A 26,181-nucleotide genomic window follows, 5' to 3' on the forward strand; every position below is an offset into this window, starting at 1 on the left:
AAAGGTAGCCCAGTGTAGCACATAAGGTTAGGTGGGTAGAATTCAAACTTTAACTTATGGTAAATGTCAGACCTGACACAGAAGTGTATGAAACATTTGAAATTTGAACCACCATCTAGATATTTGATAAATTTAAAGTACAATAGATTATTAAGGGACAAAAAGTGGTTGAGGACAAGCTCTAGGTGTTTATTTCATGTGTGCAGTGTACTTCAGGTATCTGTATAGACACCAGTTATGAGCTTTTCTTTATCACTGGCTTTCTGGTTGTGTTCCTGCTTTTCTCAATATGTGATATTTCACAACTATTTTCCCCCTCCAGGGTTGCTGATGGCAATAACTCAGCCTTTTTCCCATGGTCTGAAATCGGAGTCTGGCTGCAAAAAAGCTGTATGTATGCAGTTATTGTTCTGAATCTTACCTGTGACTTCATTTTGTTTCTTTTTCCAATCAGAAAATGAAGAGTTTGGCCCAAAGACGCCAGTCTGCACCATCTTTGATCTTTGTCAAAGCGCTTAACAGATCTAGATCGGTCTCAAGGTGAGTCAGTGAGTTTTGCTGCCTGTACTGTTTTGCAGTTTCTCAGCTCAAAACTTGAAATGTTTTTGAGCTATTGTCCACAACAGGTTGTCAAACACAGTTCAGGCTGCTCAGTAGCTGCACAATTATAAAGCCTATTGAAAGATGTGACAGACCCAGCCCAGATATTGGCTGATCTTCTAGAGGAGTTTCCCCAGTGCTGCCACACTAAGCTGCTTATACCCAATTGAGCAAGTAGAGCTGCTCCACAGTTTGCAACCGGACATGCAACATTTGGGCTGCTCATTTCTAGTTAATTTGTGGCTGGCTATGATTGACTGCTGGGGAGATGGCAGGGGCAGAAGTAGTTGAATGTTTCCTACTTTCTGCCTTGTGCACTTATGCGGTGCCAGGCATAACTCAGGAGTGGTTATTGTGGGATTATACTAATTTGAGCTGTTTCTTCCATGGGATGCTGCATGGTACAGGCTCTCCGGGGCTCTGGAAGTACCTGCTGGTTTAGGACAATGCTGTGGGCCAGGATCTGGTGGTCACTGCCTTCTCCTGTCCAGCATTAGCACTTGCGGGGCTGGGTATGTGGGTGTATGTGGGTGCAAAGCATTCAGCACTTTGTGTCTTCATCTTCTGGCAGGATCAGCCATGCCTCCTCCCTCCCTACTCCAGTGTAAAGCTACCATAGAAATGGGAGTTTCTATGGAGCTAGTCTGCTGTTCAGCCCCAGCCCTTGACCTGCCATGTGAACCATTCTGCATACATAACTTTTGTCTTCCTGCACTACAGTTCATTAGACTTTAAACTTACAAAACGTAAGTGTTTATTGAGAAGGGAACCATCTGGTAGGCTGTTAATGCTTCCAGCTGAGTAGAGCTCTTTACGAAGAAACATTATTGAGTGAAATTAAAGTATGGCTTTGTAAGGAATATTTTTTCCTACTCTGTGGTGTGTTAAGTAATCAATATGTGAGCTTTGGAAAGTTTTTTTTGTGTTTGATTTAACTAATACCTGGTTTCATATTTGTCATCATGGAGAATTCCGCAGTATTTCAGAAACCTGTAAAAGTATTCAGAGTTGCAAAATAGGAAAGGTAAATGAGTTGAAACTACTTGCAGGTCTTCTTGCTGTCTGTGACGTGAAAGAGGAAACTTAGAAATGAATTCCTAAAGGCATTTGCACCTTTTTGTGTAGTCTAGTGGCCTGAGCCGAGGACTGAGAGCCAGCAACATGTGTTCTGGTTCTGTCTGTAAAATTTCTTCTGTGGCCTCTCTCTGACTTTGTTTCCAGGTCTTTAAAATAAGATGAATGATTATTTTGTAACCCCTTCATGAGAATACTGTATTTGTTTAGATTGTCTGTACTACCATATTTATTCTTCATTTACTCTTATTTCTTTGTTCTATTTGTAGCTATGCTCGTATGTGATACCATCTTTTGGGCATAGATGACATGTTCATAACTGAGGTTGTGAAATGAGAGGTGCACTATTACTATGAGGAGTAGCAATAACTGAAGAGTCCAGGGGACATGAGATGGGATCTCTCAGCCCTTGAACTTTACACATTCTTACAGTTTATACACCTGTGTCTCCATAATGTCTTCCCTTCAAGTTGTCTTAAGACTTGCTTCTCAATACGAAGAGAATGAATTATATTTGATACTTATATTTCAGTCTTATGTCATTTGCCTACTCAGGTTCAGTCATGAACATTTTTCTTCAATTCCACTTTTATTTTTTTGTTTTACTGCCTCCTCTGTATATATTAAAAACTGGACATAGATGGAGAGACACTGAGTGGGATAACACCTAAGAATTTTACGCTTTCTTAAGTGTAAATATGTCTTGCTTGTATGTATAGCCCAGATCAGAATTATTTCTAGATCTGGTGTGTGGAAGGATTTTTTTGTAAGGCCAGTTGGCAGAAACTTTGTGGTGGAGAGGACTGAATAGGGGAAAACGTTGCCTTGTTTTGCAGTAAGCAGATGGACCCAGAACTGATGGATGCTGCCTCAGTCATGTCTGTCCTCTGCCTGTGGCATTCAACAATTTAGAGGCTCCTGTTGTTTTGAATTGAAGTCTGTGGCCGTATGAGAGGCATTGAGTGAAGTCTGAGTACCCCAGAGCCAGAGCAGGTGATTTTGTAGTTCAAAATCTATCAGTTAGAGGGTAACACTTTGGATGTTTATTATTGTTCACAGGAGCAGTAATTCTCACCTGTGCCTGACTTCCTTGTTTGGCTGTGCAAAACACATTCCTCTTCATCAGCAAACTGATGGATGAGTCTGAACTGTCCACTCGGTTTATTGTGTAAATGCTTAACTCTTGTGAAGTGCTCTCTCTTAAGGCAAGCTGAAGAGCAACAAAATGATTTCTCGTGTTTTCTAATCTCCTCCAAATGTTTTATCTCAAACCTGTCTCAGCTCTTAGTTCCCTTTCTTGTAGACACAGCCAGCCTGCAAAATCCATTATTCTCCCCTGGCAGTGAACCTTAGTACTGGGGCTCCATAACACTTACTTGTTAATTGTTGATTAATCACTAGTAGATAATAAAGCTCCTATCTGAAGTTAGCAAACATCTGGGAGGGATTTATATGAATCCTCTCACCTCAGCAGCTGGCTCACCTCAGTATTTGTTGAAATTAATGAACAAGTGCAAAGTTTAAAAGGGCAGGAAATACTTAGAAGCACAAGTCAGTTTGTATTTTTATATCACTTTATATGTCAGGTGTCTTTGGTTTATATACAGGGCGCTGTCATAAAATGTGGTGGCACCCACTTTGGACAGACTTACTTTGGGGTATTTTAAAGTTTATTAATGGTATTTATTCAAATAAACCATTGTGACACCTGGAGATGGCTATTTAACATTCAGAAGATTAAGGTTTTTTATGGCAGTGTTGTAGCTGTGTTGTCATGAAGATGTGAGGCAAGGTGATCTAGGTGGAAAAAGCAGACGCTTGTTTGTGCTATTGTCGTCTTCTTCAGTCTTGAAGGAGAAGCAGATCTGAAAGTCTTGTGTGCTTAAAAGCTTGTCTTCTTTTTCTCCAGCTATATCATTTGGTTTAATGAAAGTTTGAAAGTTAAACCTTCCTTACAAATCTTGCCTTGCCATGTCAGTCATAAAAGGAGTTACAAGATATTTGGCCTACAGAAGAATTCTGGGATGGCTGTATGGCACAGTGGTGCACAGATGTGCAACCACGCTGTCATTCCTGTCTCACTGGACTGTAACTGCAGGCAGCAGTGGAACATAGCAAATAGTACAGATATTATAGTGGAATTTGGGCCCTTCCAAGAGACAAAAATATGCAGACTATTCTTTGCCTTGTCTCCTTCTTCTCTTCCTTTGTTTCTGCAGTTTCTCTTTCCTCACAAAATAGTGATGAATAGGCATGTAAGGACTGTTTCACATCATCAGATGTCCTCTTTGGAAGCACTTTGAGCAAAGTTATTCTAGAAATACATGGGAAAAGTAAGCTTTTGATGTTTTACTTGGCTGATACTCAGATGCAGGAAAAATTGATTGTTAACTCCATTAATGTGTGTGAAATCGGCAAAGGATTCGGGTTAGTTATATTTGGCCCTGGACCTGTTCTGCAGCTGTAATTTTCCTCTTACTTTTTCTTGGTGTCCTTTAATGAAAAGTGCACAACCTAATGATATATTTCAGTGCAACACAAATGATGGGCTTGAAACAGAAATGTCTGAGGTCTGGATTAAAGCACCAGGTTTTGTAATCTCAAAATAATTGATGCAGAATAATAAAGACTTGTTCCAGGCCGAATTTTTGGCCTTTGTTCTGCTGTCCTTCAAAACAATTTTTGCATGTGACAAAACCCAAGCTACCAAGTTTCTGCTCTGCATTGGCAGACTTCTGCTGACATCTCGGATATTTCACAGGGACAGCCAAATTCTGTGCTGCACTTGCTGTCAGCTTCCCCTTAACTAATGGACACCTCACCAGATCTTTGAAAGTGATATTTTTACATGCTACAACTTATTAATATAATTTCACAGTTTCTGAGTCTGCATGACCATTTATAGATACGTGTCTCTTCACATTGAAGGTGTTAAAATATTGGTAATGAAACTACTCTTTATTACAGCATGAAGTGTGTTTGTGATGTTATTTTGGTGTAAGACACAAGTGGGGCCTGTTTAAAAAAAAAAAAGCATAATTTAAAAAAGGTTTTATGAACAAATCTTTAAATAATCTGAAAAGGTAGTACCTAAAAAGTCACCTCAACCCAATTTTATTATGTGGCTTTTATGGTTGAAGAAGTTAAATGTAAAAACTGAGGATTTCACAAGTTTCCAATGTGTTTTTTCCCTTTCTGTATGTGGAAGCAGTGTTACACCATTCACGGAGAGGCTGCTCTTCCTTCTCCCAACTCACAGTAAGTGATTCTGGCATGTTATCTTCCAGGGGTCCCGTGCCAAATGCTAAATATCCCAGATAACGAAGATCATATGTGTAATCTAGTAATACATTCCACTTGGCGCTAGTCAAATACAGAGTGTTCCCAAAGTCCTGGACATTGTGTTTTCAGGATTTTAGTCAGAAGATATGTGGATGATCCAATCTATGTGACTAGATGAAGACAAAAATAGAGACTTTTAATAAATGTAAATTGCCAGAAGGCCTTAACTGTCTCTTTTTCACAGGGAAGATGAGTATTTGGTGTTTCAGGCAAATCCGATTGTGGGGAGGAAGGGAATAAAAATTCATTGCAAGTAACTAACTTGTTAAGTAGGTATTTTGGTTGTAATCATTTTGCTCATTCTTCACTTGTTTCCATGGTAGCAAATAATTTCGCCTAGCAAAACAATCTCTGTGAGGCACATTTGGTTGGTGAGGCTCAGCACCTCGGTATGGTATGGGGGCATCGCGAGGGAGCGCCTGCCACCCTGTCATGCCCCACAGCCATTTTATTTACAGGGTGAGGCCTTTATGGGCAAATGTGCCTGGAGCAGCCACTGTCCCCTTGGCCATCATGGGAGGGGCAGTTGTTGCTCTCACATAGACCCCTGGGCACCATGACAGCATTTATTGGAGGGGGGATGGCACCCACCCAGTTGAGGGTACCCCACTGCTGGGATGCTTGTCCCCACCGGTCACCACGGCAAAACCTGTGAGGCAGAGGAGTGGGACCCTTGGCCAGGGCTGCCACAACCTGGCCGATCAATGGTACCGTTGCTGGTGGCATATGGGGCATCGCCTAGGGCCAGCCCGCTGCGGGGCACAGCCCTGGGATGGTGTGAGACATTTAGCCCCTTGTGGCTAAATCTGAGGGGCTTTGAGAGACAAAGGCCGCCATATTGTGTGTGTGCCCATTTCTGTGTGTGCCTTACACGTATGATCAGTGTGGGGTTTTGCCTCCGAAGCAGTTACACAGCACCAGTGGTGGTCGTGTGGGGAGAGATGGGCTCAAACCAGGATGGGAGGTAGCATGGCCAGATACTGTCCCAGCCCCCTTCCATCTCAAATGCAGGTGTCGCAGTTTGGGTGGGAGGGGGTTCCCTTGCAGGCTGCAAAAGGGAGGTGAGGGGAGAGGGTAATAGAGCAACGAATCACTCTGAAACTGGTGCTGTGGGCAGTAGGGGAAGATTGACAGTGTTTGAGGCAGAAGAGTCTATCAGGCAGGTCATGTCCCTGCCTGGGGCTTGGTCTCTGGTGTGACCCTCACCGCCACTCACGGCTTGTGAGAGGCCAAGTCAGGTGGCGGGGGGCCGGGTAGCTAACGCTAGGCATGCTGTGCACAACTGCCATAACATCTCTGAAGCCTCCCCTGTGCTCTGGGCCACCCAAATGGCATGGTCACAAGAGATGCGGGCTCTTAAATGCCTTCATTTTACCCTTAGGAAGAGGTATGTCGTGGAGGGGAGCCCTTGCAAGGTAGTCCCTCTAAAGCCACAGGGCTCGTGGTTTTGGGAAGCACGAGGGCTGTCACTGTCATCGGGGTGGTTCCCCCAGGTGAAAATCAAAGTGGCAGCACCCCAGTGGCAGCCCTGTGTCCTCCACTCCTCATCTTAGAGTCCTTTGAGAGACTCCAATAGACTCAAAAATACAGAATTTCATGAGAGAAGGGAAGAAAAAGGGCAAAATCCCACAAAACCCTTTCCCAATGTGAGGAATTAAGCACAGGAACTGCTCGTTTTATCTTATGATATTTCATAACTTTTTCCATAAAGCTCCAGCTACAGGAGTCATGTGGTTACAAAAATCACAGTTTCCTTAGAAATCACATTTCTAATCATCAAGATGGAGGGAAAATCCTGTTCCTAAAGACTCATTCAGCAAAGTGAATGAAAAGTTCTTTGCTTCTGGGCTTAATTTTTAGATTTAATTCAGCCTCGAAACTTCTGATCAGGATTTTTTTTTTTTTTTAGATTTTCCATTTAATTAAAAGTTTTGGTGTTTTAACATTTTATGCTTAATCTGAATGGGCAGAAATCTCTGTATGAGAACTTCCCCAGATTTCTCAGTATATCATGTTTCCCTATGTAAGGTAAGGATACATGAATTTGTAGAAAAATAGTGTGTTTTTTTTAAAAAAACACACTATTTTGTATGAAATCGCTCTTCCTTTTTAATGGAATTGCACGTAATTAAAACAACTTGTGATGATATTGTACAAGTTGTCATTTTTATAGTATTTCTAATTCATGCTTGATTTAAGCTAATTATGACACTGGAGTATTGTTTCCTTAAACCATGTGCTTGAATGCAAAAGCTATTTTTACATACTAATAGCTGAGGATAAAATTTTATTAACTATTAACAAGGAACAAAGTGAACTTTCTGAGGCCTCAAATGGCCTTTTAACTCAGAGATTGGCATTCCTGTCCCCCTGCTGTGTTTCTTCTGTTTTGTTTTGTGTATGAGTGTGTGTGTATGTGTGCATATGTTTGTTTTTGATAAAACCCATCAGTTCTTCATTTATGACATACAAACTGGCTTATAGTGATGTTTGTACATCTGGAGACCGAAATGAGCTGCAGCTCTCAGAGATATGCTGCCTTTTTTATTAAAAGAAAAGGACTAGAGGTAACAAGAAGGAAGGCTTGGAAGCAGGGTTTTGGAGGGATTGGAGTTTAAATGAGGGATTAATTTTACAATAAATGACTAATAGTTTAACACTAGTGCTTTAAGCTGATTCCCCTTTGGATAGAGTTGTGACAGTTTTAAGACAAAGGCAGCGAGGGGCACTGCTCATCAGGGTGAGCGCAGGGCTCTGCTTATCCAGATGTCTCACTGTCCACATGTGCTTTTGGCTCCAGCCCATTTTGGGGGGCTTTTTGGATTAGGCCTTAAGGTCTGGCAGAATGCAGCTGTTGTCCAGCCATTGTGTATCCCTGATTTTAGACAATAAAATCTCTGCCAAATGACAGTCTGGCCAAGCAGTTTGGGCAGCGGCATACCTGAGGAAATCACAGATCGACTTGCTCAGACTGCTTTGCAATCGTTTATCTTGTGTAAACAAGCAGAAAGCCTCTAATGATGTGCAGGCTGATGTGCAGTCTCTGGTGCTCTCACCTCTGACAAGGGCCAGCATTAAATATGCATTGAACTCTCCTGGCTGGTATGGCATTGCTTCTTCTGGTCCAGTTTCTTCCTCATGGAGCACAAAACTGCTGGTGAGGAGTTTTTAATCACACGGAGTGTGATTACCTCACGGGAGTAACAGTCTGTCTTTAGATTTCTTCTCTGGCTATGACCTAAGTGTTTGAGTATTGGGGACTAGATCAAATAAAGGATAATAAGCCTCAAGGGCAAGACATGGGAATAATTTTGGTACCTGAATCTAAAACCTTTAGTTAAAAAACATCATCTTATTGGTTTCCTGACCTTCCAAGTGCCTCTGTGGTTTAGGCACTCTCTTACTGACCAGAGAGCTCCCCAAACATCTAGAGTTGTGCTTTTGCACATCCCAGTACAGCATGACTGCTGGCAGCACTGAACAGGTCTGTGTCAAAGAACTAAACACTGCTTTATGAGAGGCTCCTCAGAAGCTCCATCCACTAGTCCACAGACCCTGTTTAACCTAACTGGTCAAGAGCAAGACCCTCACAAAACCAGTTGCAAATGTTGCTCTCTTCTAAGCCTCTGGCTGAGCTGGCTTTTCTGGAGTGTTTTTTAATAACTGTTTAGGGCAGTGGTTTCTGAAAATGCAGTATCAGGGCTGAAGTGTGAAGGAGTCTGGGTCATTGGGTATTTTGTCAGGGAGACACCACAATCTGTGTTGCAACCAATGTTTGTGCCATCCAGCAAGCTTAGTGTAAGCTATGGTAGGTATCTGTAGCCTGTTCCTTAGACAGGTCTCCACAGACCACCACTGCTCTTTGCAAAACTGCTGGCCGTGAAATCGGTGTGCTTTCAATGGAAATTAATCATCCAGGTTTGTCTCTCTGCCTCCTTAGGCAATTCTGCTTCCAAGAAGAGTGAAGTAACTATTAAAGCAGATTTGGAGTGAGTGGAGACTTTCCTTCTCCCTCCTGCAGTTGCAGCTGGGTCACTGCGTAGAAGGATGTGCAACGCTCCTGGGACAAAAAAATTATGTTTACAGGAGCAAGCTTGGCTATGTAAATTAATGGTAAAAGCACTTACCTGAGAGGGGAAAGGCCTGTGGCTGTTCCCAAGATTATTTTTGCATATCACTCACTGACACATCCACGTTCAGCCTGTCCTGTCCTGTAGCTGAAAGTGGTTGCAAATACTGAGATGAGTGTGCTGGTTTGGGTCCTCGTGCGCTTTATAAGCAGCCTGTGCACCGAACACTGACTGTATTCAGAGGGAGTAGGTATCTAAGTGCACATCTAAGTGCATCCTAGATCTTCATGGCAGGATTATTCAGAAAATGCAGAAAAGATTGGTAAAGACCTTCACCTGAATGAATTATCAGAGATTTCATCCACCTTCCTTCCTTCTCTTTCCTCTGCATGTTCTGGTAGTAAAATCGTATCCAGTATTTTGCAAAGCATCTCATTTTATCAGAGCTCCTCTGGAAACACATTTAGTTGCTGAGCCCCCTGGACTAAGCAACCTCACACCCATACCCCTCCGTTTTGGTGTCCAAGAGCAGGACAGATTTGCCAGTGGGTGGTGTGTCAAGGCACTCATTTCTCCAAGGAGATCACTAATCAGACACAGGCAAGCTCTTCTGGTATATCAAAGGCTCAAATAAACATGGGAAAAAATGTCATCATGTGAAAGGCTCTTGTGTTTCCTGCTCCTCCAGGCTGCTGTTCTTTAGACAACTGGCCTGTGCCTGCTTCTCCGTTAGGTAATCACCATCAGGTCAGGGATGTGGGGAATTCTCTAAAAGTTTTTTTTCCCAGCTGAGATTACTGGTGGAATAGAAACCTCTGACTAACCTGCCTGAGTAGCTAGGCAAAAAACTTGTCGAATATGTAGGCATTTATAGTAGGGCAAACAGGTGCATGTGGCTACAACTAATTTGTCTGCTGGCTGTTCCTGAGGAATTTGGGTCATTACATTTGCAATAGCTGGCAGTGGCAGGCATATCAAGTAATCTCTTCACTGTAATAGGATAATTCCTGTGCTGTAGTACTAGTATTAAAAAATGGTTTGAGGCCCTTGAGGCAAACCAAAGCCAGATTTGTTCCTGATACAGCTGGGACAGGTGCAGTGAAGTGACAATTCTATGCAGCACCCATATTGGTCATCCCTCTAGGGAAGCGGTCCTTCAGAACTGAAGCCAATACAAGGGCTGGGCAGATCCTCCCTTCACATCTGTGGTGGAGCTTTGTGGAGTTCACCCCACAGTGTCCTACCGTTGTGGGGATGCAGGCAAGGCCGGGCAGCAGCGGCTTCAATGGGAGCTGCAACTTGCAGGAGGATAAAGTGTGGTGAAGGGGCTTATCTTTTAAAGGCAGTACTTGCAGCTATTTATAGGTCACTTTGTATGCGATTACTTTGTTTATAATTTGCAACTTTCCTCCTGAAAAAGTGTCAAGCAGGGAACAGCAGCTGGTGGATTCCAGGTTTGCTTTACCTGGCCATATATTTGAAGTCTTGAACTGTTTTGAATGCTTTTGTTTTTCTTAAAACTTGTTGTGGAATAACTGCAGACTCTACCCAGGTGGTGCAAGCTGAGGAGGGGAAGAGCCTAGCTGAATTCTTGAAAAATGAGAAAATCAGAGGCTAAAGGGGAATGACTGTTGAGCAGTAAGACTTTGAGAGACCATGAGCAGCCCCCCTGGAATTACCTGGTAGTTGAGTGAGGTGACTGAGAGGCAGTAAAGATGGGTGAAACTGAGATCCCTGAGTACTCTCCTGTATGCCTTCTTAGAATGGGTAGGAAGGAGCTGGGGTGGAAGTGGCAAAGGTAGCCTATGCCTCCAGACCTCTTGTAGGCCATGAGAAGCTCCAAAAAGCCCACACAACCATGGTGCAGAACAGCATTGCTGGGATGTTAAGTTCTGGCCTTTTCTTGCCCTCTGTTCATCCTACTTTTTTCCCTTTTTTTTTTTCCCTTTCTTTTTCTGTCCCCCCCCAAAGGTCACTTTTTTCCTGACTTTTTTTTCTCTGAACAATGAAATCCTTGTTTGGGTGGACAATGCCTGAAATGGCATTTCCTTGGTGCAACTGGAATGGGAGAGTAGCTCAAGGTGGTGCTGCTATGTCACTCAGTAAAAATGAGTGGGAACTGCAGTGGGGAACAGAGGATCAATTCTTCCAAAGGCCAAAAAAGGTTTTATTGACTTCTACATGTGAATATGTCCTCCCTAAACCTCTCCCCTGCCCAGGGGGACTTGGACCAAAAGCCCTTGAACTTGCTGATTGCTAGCAGAGCTGTATAGCAGGACTGGAGGACACCCACAATGCAAGAGCTTTTCAATAGGATTTAAATAACTTGCACTAAATTCTTTTCTGGTGGAAATAGGCAAAATATGACCGAAATGTGTGGTGCTAATTTATACCAATAGAGAATTTTGCCCTTGTGCTAAATTTTCAGAGTAAACACCTTGCAGCTGTTTGTTAAAATAAAACAAAAAACCTTGGAAGCAAACCAAACCACAAGCGTGTTTCCTGTCTCCAGCCACTGCACTGTAGTACATATTTGCTCTGCAGAGAATATTGTCCTTTTGGCTATGTAGAAATTACTTAAGTGCAGTTTGTTTTCAGTTGAGCTGCCAAGCTTCCATTCTGAAATGTGTGAGGATTTTTTTAATGATGCATATTACCCTACAGCTATGTGGTATTTTACTAGAAGTCTTAATCATTTACTGATTTTTGGAAGACTACGAAAAAATATTACAGTTACGTGCCTCGACACCTGGAACATTTAATGTAAATCACGTTATTCATCATAATAGATTTTATTACTTTTAATAAGATTTTGACATCATGCAAAGATGATTTTAGACACAAAGCAACTTTTAGAATCCTAGAATAATTTAAATTGGTATATTTTCTATATGTACTTTGAACTAAAATGTTTACACTGAGTTTTAGAAGCAGCAGAGTGGTACCTGATTTCCTAGATAAGTATTAGCCCTGATTTCTGCCCTAAAATGTAAATTTATCTATTTATCTGAGCAAAACTTGCTCCCGATCTCTATTAATATTCATCTTCCTTCCGTTATCCAGGCTTGTGCTTTCCATGCTTGTGCTGGAGAGGGGCTTGCAGTGCATTTGGATCCAAAGGGTCTGCGACCCTATTGGGACTCACTGCTTTATCTTGGGTGCAGTGCTTTCCGCTGCAGCTTGCTGGGGTCCAGCCACTGGCATGGGTAGAGTGAGGATAGCCCTATGCTAGAGGCTGTGAGTTGGGGCTGATGCGTGCTCCAGCGCAGAGGGCTTTCTGTGAGATCCACAGGCGCAGTCCATAAGGGAAAACACAGGGGTGTGAGGTGACTGCCTTGTATTTGTTCACGTACATTCTTCATAAAAAAGAAATTGCAACCAATAAAGCACAGTTACAAAGTAGGAGCATTTTAATACTTAAAAACTAATGCGCTTTGAAAAACCAAGCAGATCTCACTTGTTTCGTTGTACAAAAGCTACTGTACGTGATGGTGATGGCCTAGGGGACTTTAACAGAGTGCTGCAGAAAATAGACTTGCTATTTCTGGAATGCTGCACTGTTTTCACAAAGTACTGCTTCAGCTCTATAAGATTTGCCATAGATAACAGCAAGCAAACATGTCCAGCATCCTCAGAAAGAAGCTTCCTTAGCATAGCAGGGATCAAGTTGACAGCAGATTTTCAGAAATGGGTTGGCAGCCCATGTGATTAAGAGAGTTTTATGCTTGTCTATCCAAGTCCCTTCTATAAATAGTCAGTGTAAGATTACAACAGCATACTAACTTTGTGTTGGCCCATATCTTACCTACCACCTTCCTGGAAAACACTCCTACCCTTCAGGCTGATATTTTTTGTGCTTAATTTCACCCTCCAGGTATAATTGCAATTTATTAAAGTACCATGTAAACTTAGATGAAATGCATATTCTGAATCATGAGGAGTTGAAGTGGGAAGATCCTGAGCATGTGGGTGACTTGCCAAGGGCACTGGTCATAGATGAAAGGCAGTGACAGTAGGGAATAGTTAGCACCTTTAAAAATGTGGAGGATATTTTTTTTTTTTTTATATATATATAATATGTCTGTCTAAATAGGGTTCTGATCTGCAGATTGCTCTGTGTGGGTGAGCCTTGTCTGTGTGGAGCCTTGTTCACAGCAAAAGGAGCTATGAGTGCTCATCCCTGAAGCCAGTGGGTCTTTGTGTGGCTGTGCCAGACCCCAGGTAGTGGGGAGAGGGCAGGCTGGGCTGAGCAAGTCCCAGGAACTGAGCAGGGCTGTTGGCATCCCTGTTTTCAGCTCCTTGCTCTGTCCATAAATGGTTTGTGAGTTTGTGCCAAGCTGGAAGCCATGTTTCAAGGACATCTCCAGCTAGATAACATTAATGTGCAGAACCACGTAGCATCTCCCAGTTTCTGCCCCTTTCCATCTATAACTGGTTTGAGCAAGTGATCAAGCACCTACACTGGACTTTGCTTGTTCCACAACTGTTTTTCAAAGACAAAGTCCCTTGATGATAAATTTCAGAAGTATTATCTGCTGTGTGTAAAGCAGTTATAGCTTCCTTGCTCTCCCCAGCCTTTCTAGCATGAGGAGTGACTTCCAGCCATGTGCTTTTGAGCTGTCAGCGTGATGGAGGCTAAATTCATCAGGAGCATAAATGGGACCATCTCTATTGTCTTGTGTTCAGTCCCAAGCATGGGCATTTGGTTTCAGTATACAAGAAAAGCTCTTTCATTTCATTTTTCTCTTTTCTATTTTGCATATAGAACATGATGATCTGCTATGCTGATTTTGTCGAGTTGGCTAGGAAACGGTACAAGTCACATCCAAACTGTCGTTTGTGATCAAATCAGATATGTGTTGAAGTCCTGGAATGTTAATATTGCACTTGAGTGCACTATAAGCAGCCCTACAAGGCAGATCAATACTCACTACTGTGTTACAGGTTTGTTTTTTTTTTTTTTCTGCCTTATCTCAGGGGAGACAAGTAGCCCTTGCACACCGAATTGGAGCTCTTCTTTTGGTTCGTTAAAGAATTGTTAAAGAAAGGTTATTAAGTTAATTAGCTTGAATGCAAAATACCCTCTAGCCACACAGTATGGGTAATATGTCTTATGTGTTCAAGGATTTCCAGCAGTAAACCATGTTGGCTTCTAAGCTCCAGTTAGCAGGGCCTGCCTCATTAGCAAAAATATGAAGCAAGCATCTATTAAACTGCTATTGAAGTTCCTTCTCACAGGAATTTTTAGGAGCTTAAGGGTCTGAGTAGGTAGCACAGAAAGAAAAAGTGCAAATATTGTTACCTGATTTCCAGTGTAAGCTCTCTTAAGAAAATGAAGGAACTTGACTTCTAGATCGGGGATGCTTTTGGGGGTATCTCTGCTGGTCACAAATCACATGTTGTCTCTGACTGATAAATCCTTTTTGGCAAAAATCCATAATGTGGGCTGGGCTGTAGACATTTCTTACTGTGCAGATAGCTGCTGTTTTCGTCAGCCTTGAAAGGATGTGAATAACTCCTGCTTCTCTCAGTGGGTTGCTCTAGCCCAGTGCTGTGAGTCAGTGATGGTAAAGTAAATGCTTTACTGAGAGACACTGAAGTTGAAAATTCATTGTCTTTGTTTTTCCTAAAAGATAAACTGCTGATTTCTTAGAGCCATCCAAAACTGGCCTTTGAGATATACAAAATAAGTCTGTTGTCTCTGAACACCATGAAGAGGGTTGGCAGGTGCTCTGCTTGGTGGCCTCTCTAGCCTGTAGCCAAAACAAGGTTTATGATGCAAGCTGCAAGCTCTGTGTGTGTAGGCATAAAACTGGAAAGAGCTTCTCGTCCTTACCTGGGCTTCAGCACTGGCACAAGCATGCAGTATTTTTGCTTATGGTATCTATGTATGAAATAAATATAGGCTAAGTTGTTCACTGTGAGAGGAGTTTGGAAAGGTATTATGTATGTGTTTGACAGGCCAAGTGCAGCCTCTCATGTGGCTGTGCTGACACAGATTTCAGCCTTTTGAATAGCTGCCATTTTACTGCTCTACTAATGAAAAGGTGCATTTCTCACCTACCTCTTGTGAAAGACTTCAGAGGTTAAAGAGCAAAGTGATATTTCAGTAGGGATCAGTTGTGCGGAGAACATTGGTGCTGCATCAGATGAGGAAATCAACTTCTGTGGCTGCAGAGATATCAGCGGACATAAGTTCTGGCAGAGAACAATAACCGAAACAATGGAGTGAGATTTAGGATGGAGCATGAACAGTCTGTGAGAGGGATGTCTGAGATACCTGCAATAGGTCATTCCAGCTTAGGTACCGTGGAACACATTGTTCCCCTGAGGCATTTTATAGTTTAATCTAAATCATAGGTAGGCTGAAGACATCATTGACTGAAATCAAGGGAAAGCTTTCTATTGATGTAAATGACATTTGGATCATGGATTTAGTAACCACTTAACATGTGCTCTTAAACTCTCCTTTGGAATGAAAGTATCATTTCTTTCATTGTTTTCACTACAAATAAAGAATGAAGTTTACATCTCTATTACACAAGAATAAATATTTTGGGGGTCATGCCATTCAGGTATTGGTTATACTGAGAAACCCCAAGGAAGCTCTGCAGGGGGAAGAAGTATTTTTTTGTGCTTTTGTGGTTTCTGGTAAATACAGGATTGATGAAGTGAGCAGTGATGTGTTTGCTTTCACATCACATGCAACGGAGGATATATTTTTCAGTGTTTGGTTGACTATTTTGGATTTCAACTTTGTATATTACACATACAAAATTGAAGAGTTCTTTTAAATCATTGTGTCAGTTGAGTAGGCACAAAATACCTATTTTTATTAATTTGAAAAATAATAGGTGTAAAAGTTTTAAGTTCTGGAAATGCCAGGAGAAAAATTTTCAATTCTCTTTCTAGTAATTTCAACAAGTACAGTGATTTTAGTCTTTTCCTGAATAACTCAAGAATATCTCTGTATATATCCTCAAATTACAGAATTTCCTCCTTGGTTAAAATACATATGGAAATTTCAGACCCCCAAAATAGTACTTTTAGAAAGAAATGTCCACTTGAGACTAGAGCTTTACAATGGCATGTAAACATCAGTATCAGCCTTGCTTCTACACAAAGTGAAACATGGCTGATTGCTGACTGAGCAGGATATCCTCATCTTTCAGGAATCAATTCAGAGTTCCTTCTTAACAAACCCAGATGATGGCTTTTTTTTTTTTTTTCTCTGCCAAACTGGAAAGATGTTCCTTTGTGGAGTTTTTACATGTGTTAGTCACAGAATGAATTTTAGGGAAACACAGAGAAGGCAGAAAAGGCCCTACATCACTTTTTAAATTGTATCAGAAATCACATTGACTTAAGTACTGAGTTTTGCATAATTCTATTAAAAGGAATTTTCAAAGAATCAGTATTTAAGTGCTTAGCACTTTTTCAAAATTAGACCAGAAAAATCATTGAGACATTAAAAACTGAACTCCAAAAATACCTCTCATATAAATCCCTACACCTGAGGGTATAGCTGATCTGCGTTTTTGTCAATGTAACAAAACTTGGGTTTCATTCATGTCTTGTAACAATGGAACATTAACTGAGAGGATCAAAAGCATGCTTTCCAAAATATATTTTTGTCATTGCTGGTGAATTTTCTCCATGTTCTTTCATCCTGGGGCTTTAGAAAATTCTGGATGAATGAATGGCTTTGATTTTTTTCCATTTTGTTTCAAAGGAAGAGAATATTTTAACTTTTTTTTTTTTTTTTAATAAGGCTTATCAGGTAAACTCTGTTAATGTATGTGAGAGTGCTTATTAGAGTTCTGATGATAGATATGCTTGAAAGACACTGGTTCAAAAGGCAGATTTCATTAAAATAACTGATTTATGTTATTGCATTTTCTTGTTCTAAAACCAAGTTCAATTTGCTTGATCCTGCTGGCATTAATAACCCTACGTCACCTTCATTTGCTTACCTATATGACAGATTTTGCTTAGCTTAATTTGGGAGGTTCCTGGTCTTACAAATCAGGATGTAGAAAATGTACAAACAGGATAATCAAATAGAGTTGTCTATATGGAGACACAAGAGCCTGACCCTACAGGTTTGTCAGTAGGGACAGGCACTTCTGTATGATTTTATGAACGTTTCTGCTGATTTGGTTACAGCAGTGTAACATGAAAGGGTTTTTCTCTAAGTATTGTTTTTGCTGGGTTCTGATAAAAGTGAGTATTCCCCTGACTTAACCTTTGAGGTAAAGGCCATGCATGGCTTTCACGCAGATGGATTCATCATCATTCCTGATTTCTGCTTAAGCTTCTGTGCCAAGTGCTGTTAGGGAGTTTATGAAATTGAGTCCCAGTAACGTATCAGTCACTGATAAACTGGTGAATTGGTGAATTCCCAGTCCCACGGAAGTGGCAGGGTAGGAGGGATGCTTGCTGTTCCCCTGACTCCCATTGCTGGCCTCACAGAATGTATCACTGTTGTATTGGACCAAAACTCCTCTCGTTAACATCCACACTACTGGACACCCCTTCTACTTAGGAATGATCAAATAATTTAGTTTTGCATTATTAATTCTGAAAGTCATTCTTCTTCTTTCTGTCTTCCCTGAAGAAGTAGGTAATGAAAGACAAGATTAGGACACAGTTTAAGACAAATTAAGTTGAGGAATTCTTTCAAAAACTCAGGCTCCCAGACAGAAAGTGGAATCCAAGGCCAAACAAGGCTCTCCCCATCAGGTGGAGATCCTCACCAACCCCTTACAGATCAGTGAAAGTGTGTGCTGCTAATGTAGGCCAATCTCAGAGCTTATCCTTTCTCTCCCAGCTGTCAGGACTTCCTAAATAATTTCCTGAGTAATCCAGCCACAGGCATCAAGGAGAGGAGGGTTGAGGAATCATCCAGGCTCTAAGGGAGATACAAGAAGTTTTATGACCTTCTTTGAAGATTTTATCTGTTTGGTCTTGTTTTCTTTCATATCTCTGCCATTTGTTTTGTGACTTTCACTGTATAAATCCATTTCTTCTCCCAGCAAAGTCACTAGGTGTTTGTCATCCATTCCAGCAGGACCAGGAATAAACTATAATTGTGAAGCTGCTCACTTCAGCCCTTCCTGGCCAAATGGATCCTGCCAAGTGTTGGCTTAATTTTTCTTTTTCTTAACAAGCAAAATTAAGTAAATACATTTGAATAAAAATTTAAGTGATTCATTCACCCAAAATGAAATGGTTCAGTTGTAGGCACCTCTAGGAAACGCAAATAATTGAAAAGTTGCATTTAAAAATTGTGAGTAAAGATGCTGATGGATCCTGGTTTTAATCCAGAAATTCATTATTTGAGGTACATCAGGGTGTAGAAGACCGAGGTTCAGTTCTCTCACCTGCCTGGAAGAATTTGAAGCCATATATCTGGCTTTCCAAGGAAGAGCTTGAACTACAACCAGCTTCTAGAGAGCCCTAGAGGAGGAGTGTCCTCCCCTCACATTCATTCAGTTCATTTGTTAGGGCAAGGCTCAGAAACTAGGCATATCCTGTCTGGGTGACTGAGCTGACCATTGTGCTAAAGAAGCTCTCGTTTCTGCTTCAATAACTATTCAACTACTTCATGTAGACCAGTTAGATCAGGAGGGGTTGAGGGAATCATGTCTCCACCATCAGCAACCTTGGACTGCAACGTACCTGATACCTCCTTAGAAAAGATCAGTGTCTTCCAGGAGGGAGCCTGACCTTTCCTCCATAGACCTGGGTTTGGATTTTCTAGCATCCCCTGCACAGCACAACTACAGAGTAGCATAGCTCTGCTCCAGTCACACAACCAAGCCCTCCGACAGGAGCCTGTGGGTTGTGTGCTGGGAGAGAGAGAGAGGCTGAGCAGCCTCTTCTCATGGTGCATCTGGTACATGATCTGTTTCTAGCAAGGTTCAGTGACACCTTATGTTTGCCCATGGTTAGAATAATTTCTTCAGATTGCTTTTAAACTCAAATAGGAGTCTTCTTCTGACAAAGGTGGGTGTGCACTTATCCATTCGTCATGTATATGACTCCTCTCTCTTTATGGAGAACCTACAGAAGGTACAGTATTTTCTCTGTATTCCTTTCAGTACAAAGGGAGACAAATACAAATAGACAAAATGGAGAGGCCTATATTTAAATTATTGTCCTTTGCTAAATGCTGTCCATGTGCTTGGGCTGTAAAAGACTGAGCAAGGACAGTCCCTAACAGATTTTGTGCCAGAATCAGACTGATGAATTATCTTCATTGTCCCTCTCAACTTTCACTGAAATGTGGTCAAATAAATAGCCTTTTGACAGTGGGTATGGTAAATTGCTGCCTGGTTCTCACTCACAGGCAGTTGGCTGATTTACCTTCCTTTATTCTCTTTATTTCCTTTTGCAGGGAAGGCTGCTTCTCCCCCATCAGCCCAGAGGCATGTCCGCTTGTGCAGTCTTTCATGTGCCACAACCGAACGTTCCTTCTGGATGGCCATGTGCAGCTGAAGACAGGTCTACAAACCCAGGAGAGACACCTTTTCCTCTTCACAGACCTTCTGGTTGTTGCCAAGTCCAAGTGAGTATGGCACCTCAGGCACTGCTCCTACAGAACAGCCCTTTTTTCTTGGTGGAGCATAGCATGGATTTCCATAATGCTTTTTTAGTAGCAAATCTTCCCTAAGACATAAGAAAGCTTTCTATTTGGTCAGTGCAAGTTAGGTGCCTGACCTCTTCAGGACCTTCAAAAACCTCATAGTCATAGAGGAATTCGAGGATGCAACATTTTAAAGAAGTATCAGATGTTCTTGAATATATTGCTTGTGTTGTATAATCTTCCCTGCTTTGGGAGCACAGTTTTATAGAAAAGACTCATCAGTGCTCAACGGTGTCCATTGCACTGCCTTCCACTGACTGTTGTGTTTTAGACAGGTCATCTTCAGTCATATGGGGTGTGCGTAACACTGGTGGCTGTGTCACAGAGGGGTTAGAGGTCTTAATGCTTACCTGGAAGCTGCTTTGTTACACACTAATGATGAGCAGCAGTATAAAAATAGAGATTGCAGGCAGCATCAAACTCTCTGTCTCTGTATTTTGTGCTGTGCCAGGAGGTGCAAGGGTAAGGGGAATGGAAGCGATGCTGAGCAGTCTGGATAGTGTTCATGTGTAATCAGACTTGCTGCTGAGTTCTGATTATTCACTCTACCATTCACAATTAAATCAGATTTACAAGCTGTGTCTAGCATGCCAGCTTCATGCAGCATTTGTGGTTTAAGGCAATTTTAGAGGTTGCTTTCACTTGTTGTTATGGGTTATGGGGAAATAATAATAAAAAATACTGATGCAGCTTCATTCTTTTAGGCACTGTGTTTGTGGTTTCACAGGGTGGGTAATCTCAATGTGAATCCTGAGCTTTTGCAATGTGTCTTTTCACTTAAACAATTGTTTCAGAGGCTTCTGGGAACAGCCAGAATAAATCTGTGTTTTCTGTAGAAATCTGAGCTCTGTCCGTTTGAATCACACATGGTAAACATAGCCCTTCCAGATGAACTTCCTCACTTGATGTGGTGTGACAACACAGAGGATATTTTACCCCAAACATGTTCCACTACGGGTGGGTGGTGAGCATAAGGATATTTAGGGGAAATCTTGCTATCCTACCAGCAGTAGCAGTAATAGCATTGTTACTGTATTTATTTATGTTTCTGTCTTGTTTAGGGTGGGATTCACCTCACCTAATTTAAGCTTTAAAATGATAAACCTTTGCAATTTACCTAGACTTCAAGGCTTCTCTTACAGTCACTGATGGAAAACCAACACCTTCCTGCAGTGAACTCACCTGGCCCTGTGAGAGTGTTGACAGTAGATGAGTGGAGTCATGCTCTTGGGGGTCTCTCATTCGTTCCACTGGCTATTCAGCAGTCATAGTCCACTAGCTTAGCTCCTAAACTGTAGAAGACTAAGATCAGGAGAGATTAATCCCTCCCTCCCTGGTCAGCATGCTGACCAGAAGCAGTGTTACAACTCCAGGCTGAGCTGCACGTTACTGCAGGTTTGGCTGGGTCCCTATGCGACTGTTTGCATAGGAAAGTACTACTCAGTGTAACCACTCCAAAATCAGGTTCCCAGGGAGTAATAATGGCTCTTACAGCATTTGATTTAATATGGTGAAGAGTCTGCAATGTTTGAAGAAGATGGAAGAGAACAAATTGTGCTTCTGCATGTGAAAAAGAGGGAGGGGGGCAAGTCTTTGATAGAAATGGTAAAAATAGTATTTTTGGTGATATTATGATATTACTTCATGTATTTTAAAGAACTAATTGGGATGTTCTCTCTACAGCTGCCCTGTCAGCAATTAAAGCATCAGAGCTGTCACTAATGAATACTACTTAAAAATCAGTATTTTTAAGTCTATCTCACACTAAAATACTATTGCTGATTCCTAGAGCGAAAACCTGAGTGGTGTATATTGCTATGTGGCCATGACTATTGATTGTTACTGACTTTTTAATAGCTGATACAGAGTCAAGGCAGCAGGTCACCAGGACAGAAGTGATGATACAGTTGAATCTGACAGCTTCAGAATTATTCGTTATAAAGGTGTAAAAATTTGTAATACTATTTTGTGTTAAGTAATTTTTCAGCTTGGGGCATATGAACACCTAAGATATCTTAGGTACAGCTCAGTGCTGTACTGGTGTCAGCTCAGCTGTGGGTAGCTAGTCACTGCACAAAGGGAGCTCATGTATAATTAGACTTTGTATGATCAGCAAACAGGTCCAAGTTTTTCCTAAAGAGAGCAACGAGTATCTTGTGTTCTCTGAGCTTGCTGAGTAAACTCCTGTAAAGCACTGAGCTCCTGCTTAAAGGCAGCAAATTGGCATTGCTCCCATGGAAATTTGTGGAAGGTAAGTCCTCTCCACAACTGGTCTATGTGTGACTTTGGACAAAATGTCTGTAGGTTCATTTTCTGCTCCTTTCTAATAATTTTTGAAATGCGGACTGTTATCTTTTCAGATCATGCATTAAGCCAGCTTATAAAATATAACAATAATACTCACATGCTGTGCTTCCCTCTCTGCTGCCCTGTCCTTTACTGCCTTCATGTGAGGATTGTCATAAATTGATTGAAAAAGTTTTTCCTCACTAAACCAATGTTAAATATATGAAATGTTATACTGTTTTCTATATATTGATTAGATTTCTTACAGAGAGCATGTGTTTTTATTTGACAGAGTAAGTATTTCGAGGATCTGTCAGTTCAATGATCAAGGTTTCTCACATAAGTTTTTGTGTGGGAGGAAGATGGGAATGGCTTCCTCTTTCTCCTTTGTAATACATACATGCATATATACACGTGCATTTTAAGGTTTTTTTCCCAGTGTGGCTGGACATAGAAATTAATGGTTGTGTGTATACATGGAATTACAGTAGCAACCTCAGAGCAGATCCATAAAAGCTTTTGTCAGAGGGTCCTATTAAGGAGATTAGCAAATCTAGTGAGAAGTTAATCTTCCATCTGTTAACGGGTGCAAGGTATCCAGCTGCCACTTACAGAAAACAAAAGGAACAGTTTCCTCTGCAGAGGTGGCACAGTTTGGGGTGCATCAATTACCTATGCCGTTGTTGATTTTGGTGGACTCTGGATCTGCCTTTTACAGTGTAACACTTGAAAGGAAACTTATTTCCTTAAAAAAAAAAAATCTTCATTAGATTGTTACTCTCCCTTTTTTCAAATGTTCAGTCATGCTGCTTCCTTAGTCAGCGATGATATAGTAATTTCTAGAGGTAATGCTTTGGCACTTAAATAGAAGACCCACATTTCACAAATGCCGAGAACCCACGGATTGCATAAAGTACGTGGCAGATAGAGATAAAATTATACTTCAGGCTCTTTAGATGTTAATGGAAGCTACTGTTTCAGCGCCTCTGGAAACCAGGCCACTTGAATACTGATAATAGCTGAGAGCTGTGACTAGGCATGGCAAATGGGGTAAGAATATACATCAAGCATGATTGGAGAACATCTTTGTGCTTCTGCCAACACCCTGCTGACACCTGCTACTGGCACTGTAGGGGTCTGGCTTTATGAACTGTAAATGCTAGAAAAGTGAAACAGCATGTAGAGAGTTCACTGTACTGGCTAATGGGAAGAAGAAACTGAGGAGAAAGAGAGGGTCAACGGATTGATTCAGTGGAGTCAGAGCAGCCATCCATTTATTAACATCTGCATTAGAATTCACAGCTGTATTTTTTTGTAAATCTACATTTTCACAGTTCATTCAGTGGTCAGTCAGTTACAGTTATTTCTGCATTCTTGACAGATCTTACTTGTTGCGTCACAAACTGATTTGTTGATGAGCATGTTGAAATGTTCTCCTGTACTTTAAGTTTCTCTTTGATGGGATAACAAAACCCAACAGAGTAAAAAGAGGTGAAATGTATAGTTGACCAGGATATACCATGGTCAGCTTAGTTTAGCTGACCATGATGTTTAGCTTTTAGTTTAAAAAATACATGAACTTGAGATGGTATTTTAGAGTATTTTATGGTGATCTAATTGAAGTGCTCCCTTTTTTCCAGGTCTGATATGCACTGATGGTTCTCTCTTGCCCACCCCTGTAAATGCAGCTGCATTATTAGTGGTGCACTACCCCACTACACCTGTTAGCACAATGCCAGCTGGAAACCTCAAACCAGTCAGGGTGCTGCAAGTTCATCAGTGTCCTCTTTAAAGCCGCAAGGTTCAAGTACTTTCATGCTTCAGACTGTATTAGTTCAGTCTGTCCTAAATCAAATACCTTGTAAATGAGACTAATCTCAGAGAAGGTAGTCCATGTGTATCAAAGCTCTAAGAAACTGCTTCCCTGGCATATTTATTTATAGAGCACTAATCACTATGGTGCCTGACACTGCCCCATCCACATTTGCAACACAGTGATGAGCTGACATGCTCTTGCTTGCAGTTCTTGGATTAGAAGGGCAAAGTGTTTTCAGAGAGGGGATACTTTTCCTCCAGCCATTCCCTGTTGGCCCAGGAGAACCATAGCTCAGGTAATTCAGTCTGCAAGGCCTCCAGTGCAAACCTGCCTTGGTTGCATTGCTACAGAGTTGGACTGACTATGAGATTTCACTTATTTCTCACATAGCACTGGTGCCCACCAATGGTACAAAGGAAGGAGACTTATCATGAGAAAATAAGTGTAAGAAAAGAGTTGAAATGAAAATGTGAGGTTCTTTACTGTACTGGCCTTTACTGTACTCAAATGTTTAGTAGGATAAAATCCAGGAAAGGCAAAATTTTAAAAAACTGGGGAAAATATGTATCTTCCTTGAGGATGAGTAGATATTTTGAGAATGCATGAAGTCCTGGCTCATTCTCCAAAAGCATACCATTCATGGAGGCTGTATGTGACCTGTGCTGTAGTTAAGACAAATGGCAGTTTTCTGCTTGTTCTTTCTTCAGGATCAGTTTATTTGCTCTGGGCTAGTTGTCACTACTTAAACTCACCATAGTTGTTGACCTTGGGGCTAAGCAATCAAACCGTACTGTAAACTCCTCAATGGCATTAAATCACTGAATGGGAGAGTCCAACACAAGTGGCAATCTTTGCCTCATGGTGAGATTTAGAGGGGAGCTCTAGACATGGGCAGAAGATTTTCCCCAAGAAGGGGGATGTCTGGGGATGCCACAAGCAACCTATTTATTCCACATTTAAGATATCTGTTAATCCCATTTAGATGAGAAATTGATATATTTTTATATGCAACCCAAATAAAACATTGTTTAACTATAGCAGAAGTGCTTCTTCCATCAGCTCCAATGCAAGCTTCACATGTGCTTGAAGGAAGAAGAAACTGAGTTGTTTAACCTGCCTTGCTATGTTTTCATGTGTGTGACATGCCTGTGAATTTCTGCTGGCAGGTCGCACTCTCATTTCAAACTAAAGTGCCAAGCACGTCTCTGTGAGATGTGGACAGCATTTTGTACAGAAGAAGTCTGTGAAGGCAGCACAGACCCAGAGAGGTCCTTTGTTTTGGGCTGGCCCACCACAAACTGTGTGGCAAATTTCAGGTAAGAATTGAGATATGTTTTATTTACCAAGTTACTTGAATGTTTTTAGGCTGACAGGTAACGAGACTATCATGGATTCATTTCAGCACCAGTGAATGTGGGAAGCAGGAACTTACTGATTCTTAAAACAATTCCTTCTACTGCTGTGAGCAACCCACTTACTCTCCATGCCTCATCTTCTGTCTCTCTGCAAATGTGACAGTGATACTTGCTTATCACTTAAAAATTTGAGAAAATAACATGATTTGGCAAAGCACTGTCTGTGTTGCAAACTTGCTCAGTGGAAATTTTTTTTTTGGTATAGCTTGATAAATATCTTGGCTAATTAATGAGATGAACTACAAATTGCCAATCTAATAAAAGAATCAAAGAGTCCCATAGTACACTTTTAAATAGAAGAGCTTGTGTTGGAAGTAGCAGGAAACACAGTGGAATATTGACCTTGTCCTATTTCTCTTTTTAATTTAATTGTGCCAGAAAAAATGTCAAAAATCCTCTTAAAGCAGAATCTCTGAATTTTAATATAGAGAAAGATTTTTGGTCTGTCTTTGCAGCATTGACTGTAGGACACAGAGCTGTAGAGGTAATTTCAGTGATTAGGCTAATTTTAGTCTCAGTGGGAGGGCTCTGTCGTCATTTTGGATAAGGGAGGGCACTGTCCTCCTGAAATCCTAGCTTCTTAGCACAGTAATTTGGCTAGGTCTTGGCAAATGCATTTTCCTCTTTACCAACAGAGAGCAAAAGCTGACGCATGCAGCTTAATTTGTGTGTCATGTTGTCCATATCCAAAGAGAATGCTGTGCACAAACTGCTCTCTATTGAGCTTGTTGTGTTGTTTATGGTTTTTTTTCACTTAATAGTCTTGAAACAAAGCTGAAATTTTCGATTGATTTTCAACTCAACTTTTGCCAGTAAACATAAGCTTAGAGACAGTATGTGATCCCTATATAGCTATCAGAAAGTAGTTGGATAGGAAGGCAATAGCTTCAATCAAAACGGAGTCAGATTTTTCAAAAATGAAATTATTTT

At 41.3% G+C, this 26,181-nt stretch overlaps 1 protein-coding gene across 1 annotated transcript in view; it reads left to right on the plus strand.

The window, feature by feature from the left end:
- ARHGAP20 (Rho GTPase activating protein 20) overlaps window positions 1-26,181 on the plus strand; it is a 62,753-nt gene that overhangs the window by 9,996 nt on the left and 26,576 nt on the right. The window contains 3 exon segments of the mRNA XM_074932185.1: window positions 455-540; window positions 19,486-19,656; window positions 25,003-25,152. Coding sequence (XP_074788286.1) covers window positions 455-540; window positions 19,486-19,656; window positions 25,003-25,152 — 407 coding nt within the window.

This window comes from Athene noctua, chromosome 1, assembly GCF_965140245.1.
Source record: "Athene noctua chromosome 1, bAthNoc1.hap1.1, whole genome shotgun sequence".
In the NCBI taxonomy this organism is placed as follows: domain Eukaryota; kingdom Metazoa; phylum Chordata; class Aves; order Strigiformes; family Strigidae; genus Athene; species Athene noctua.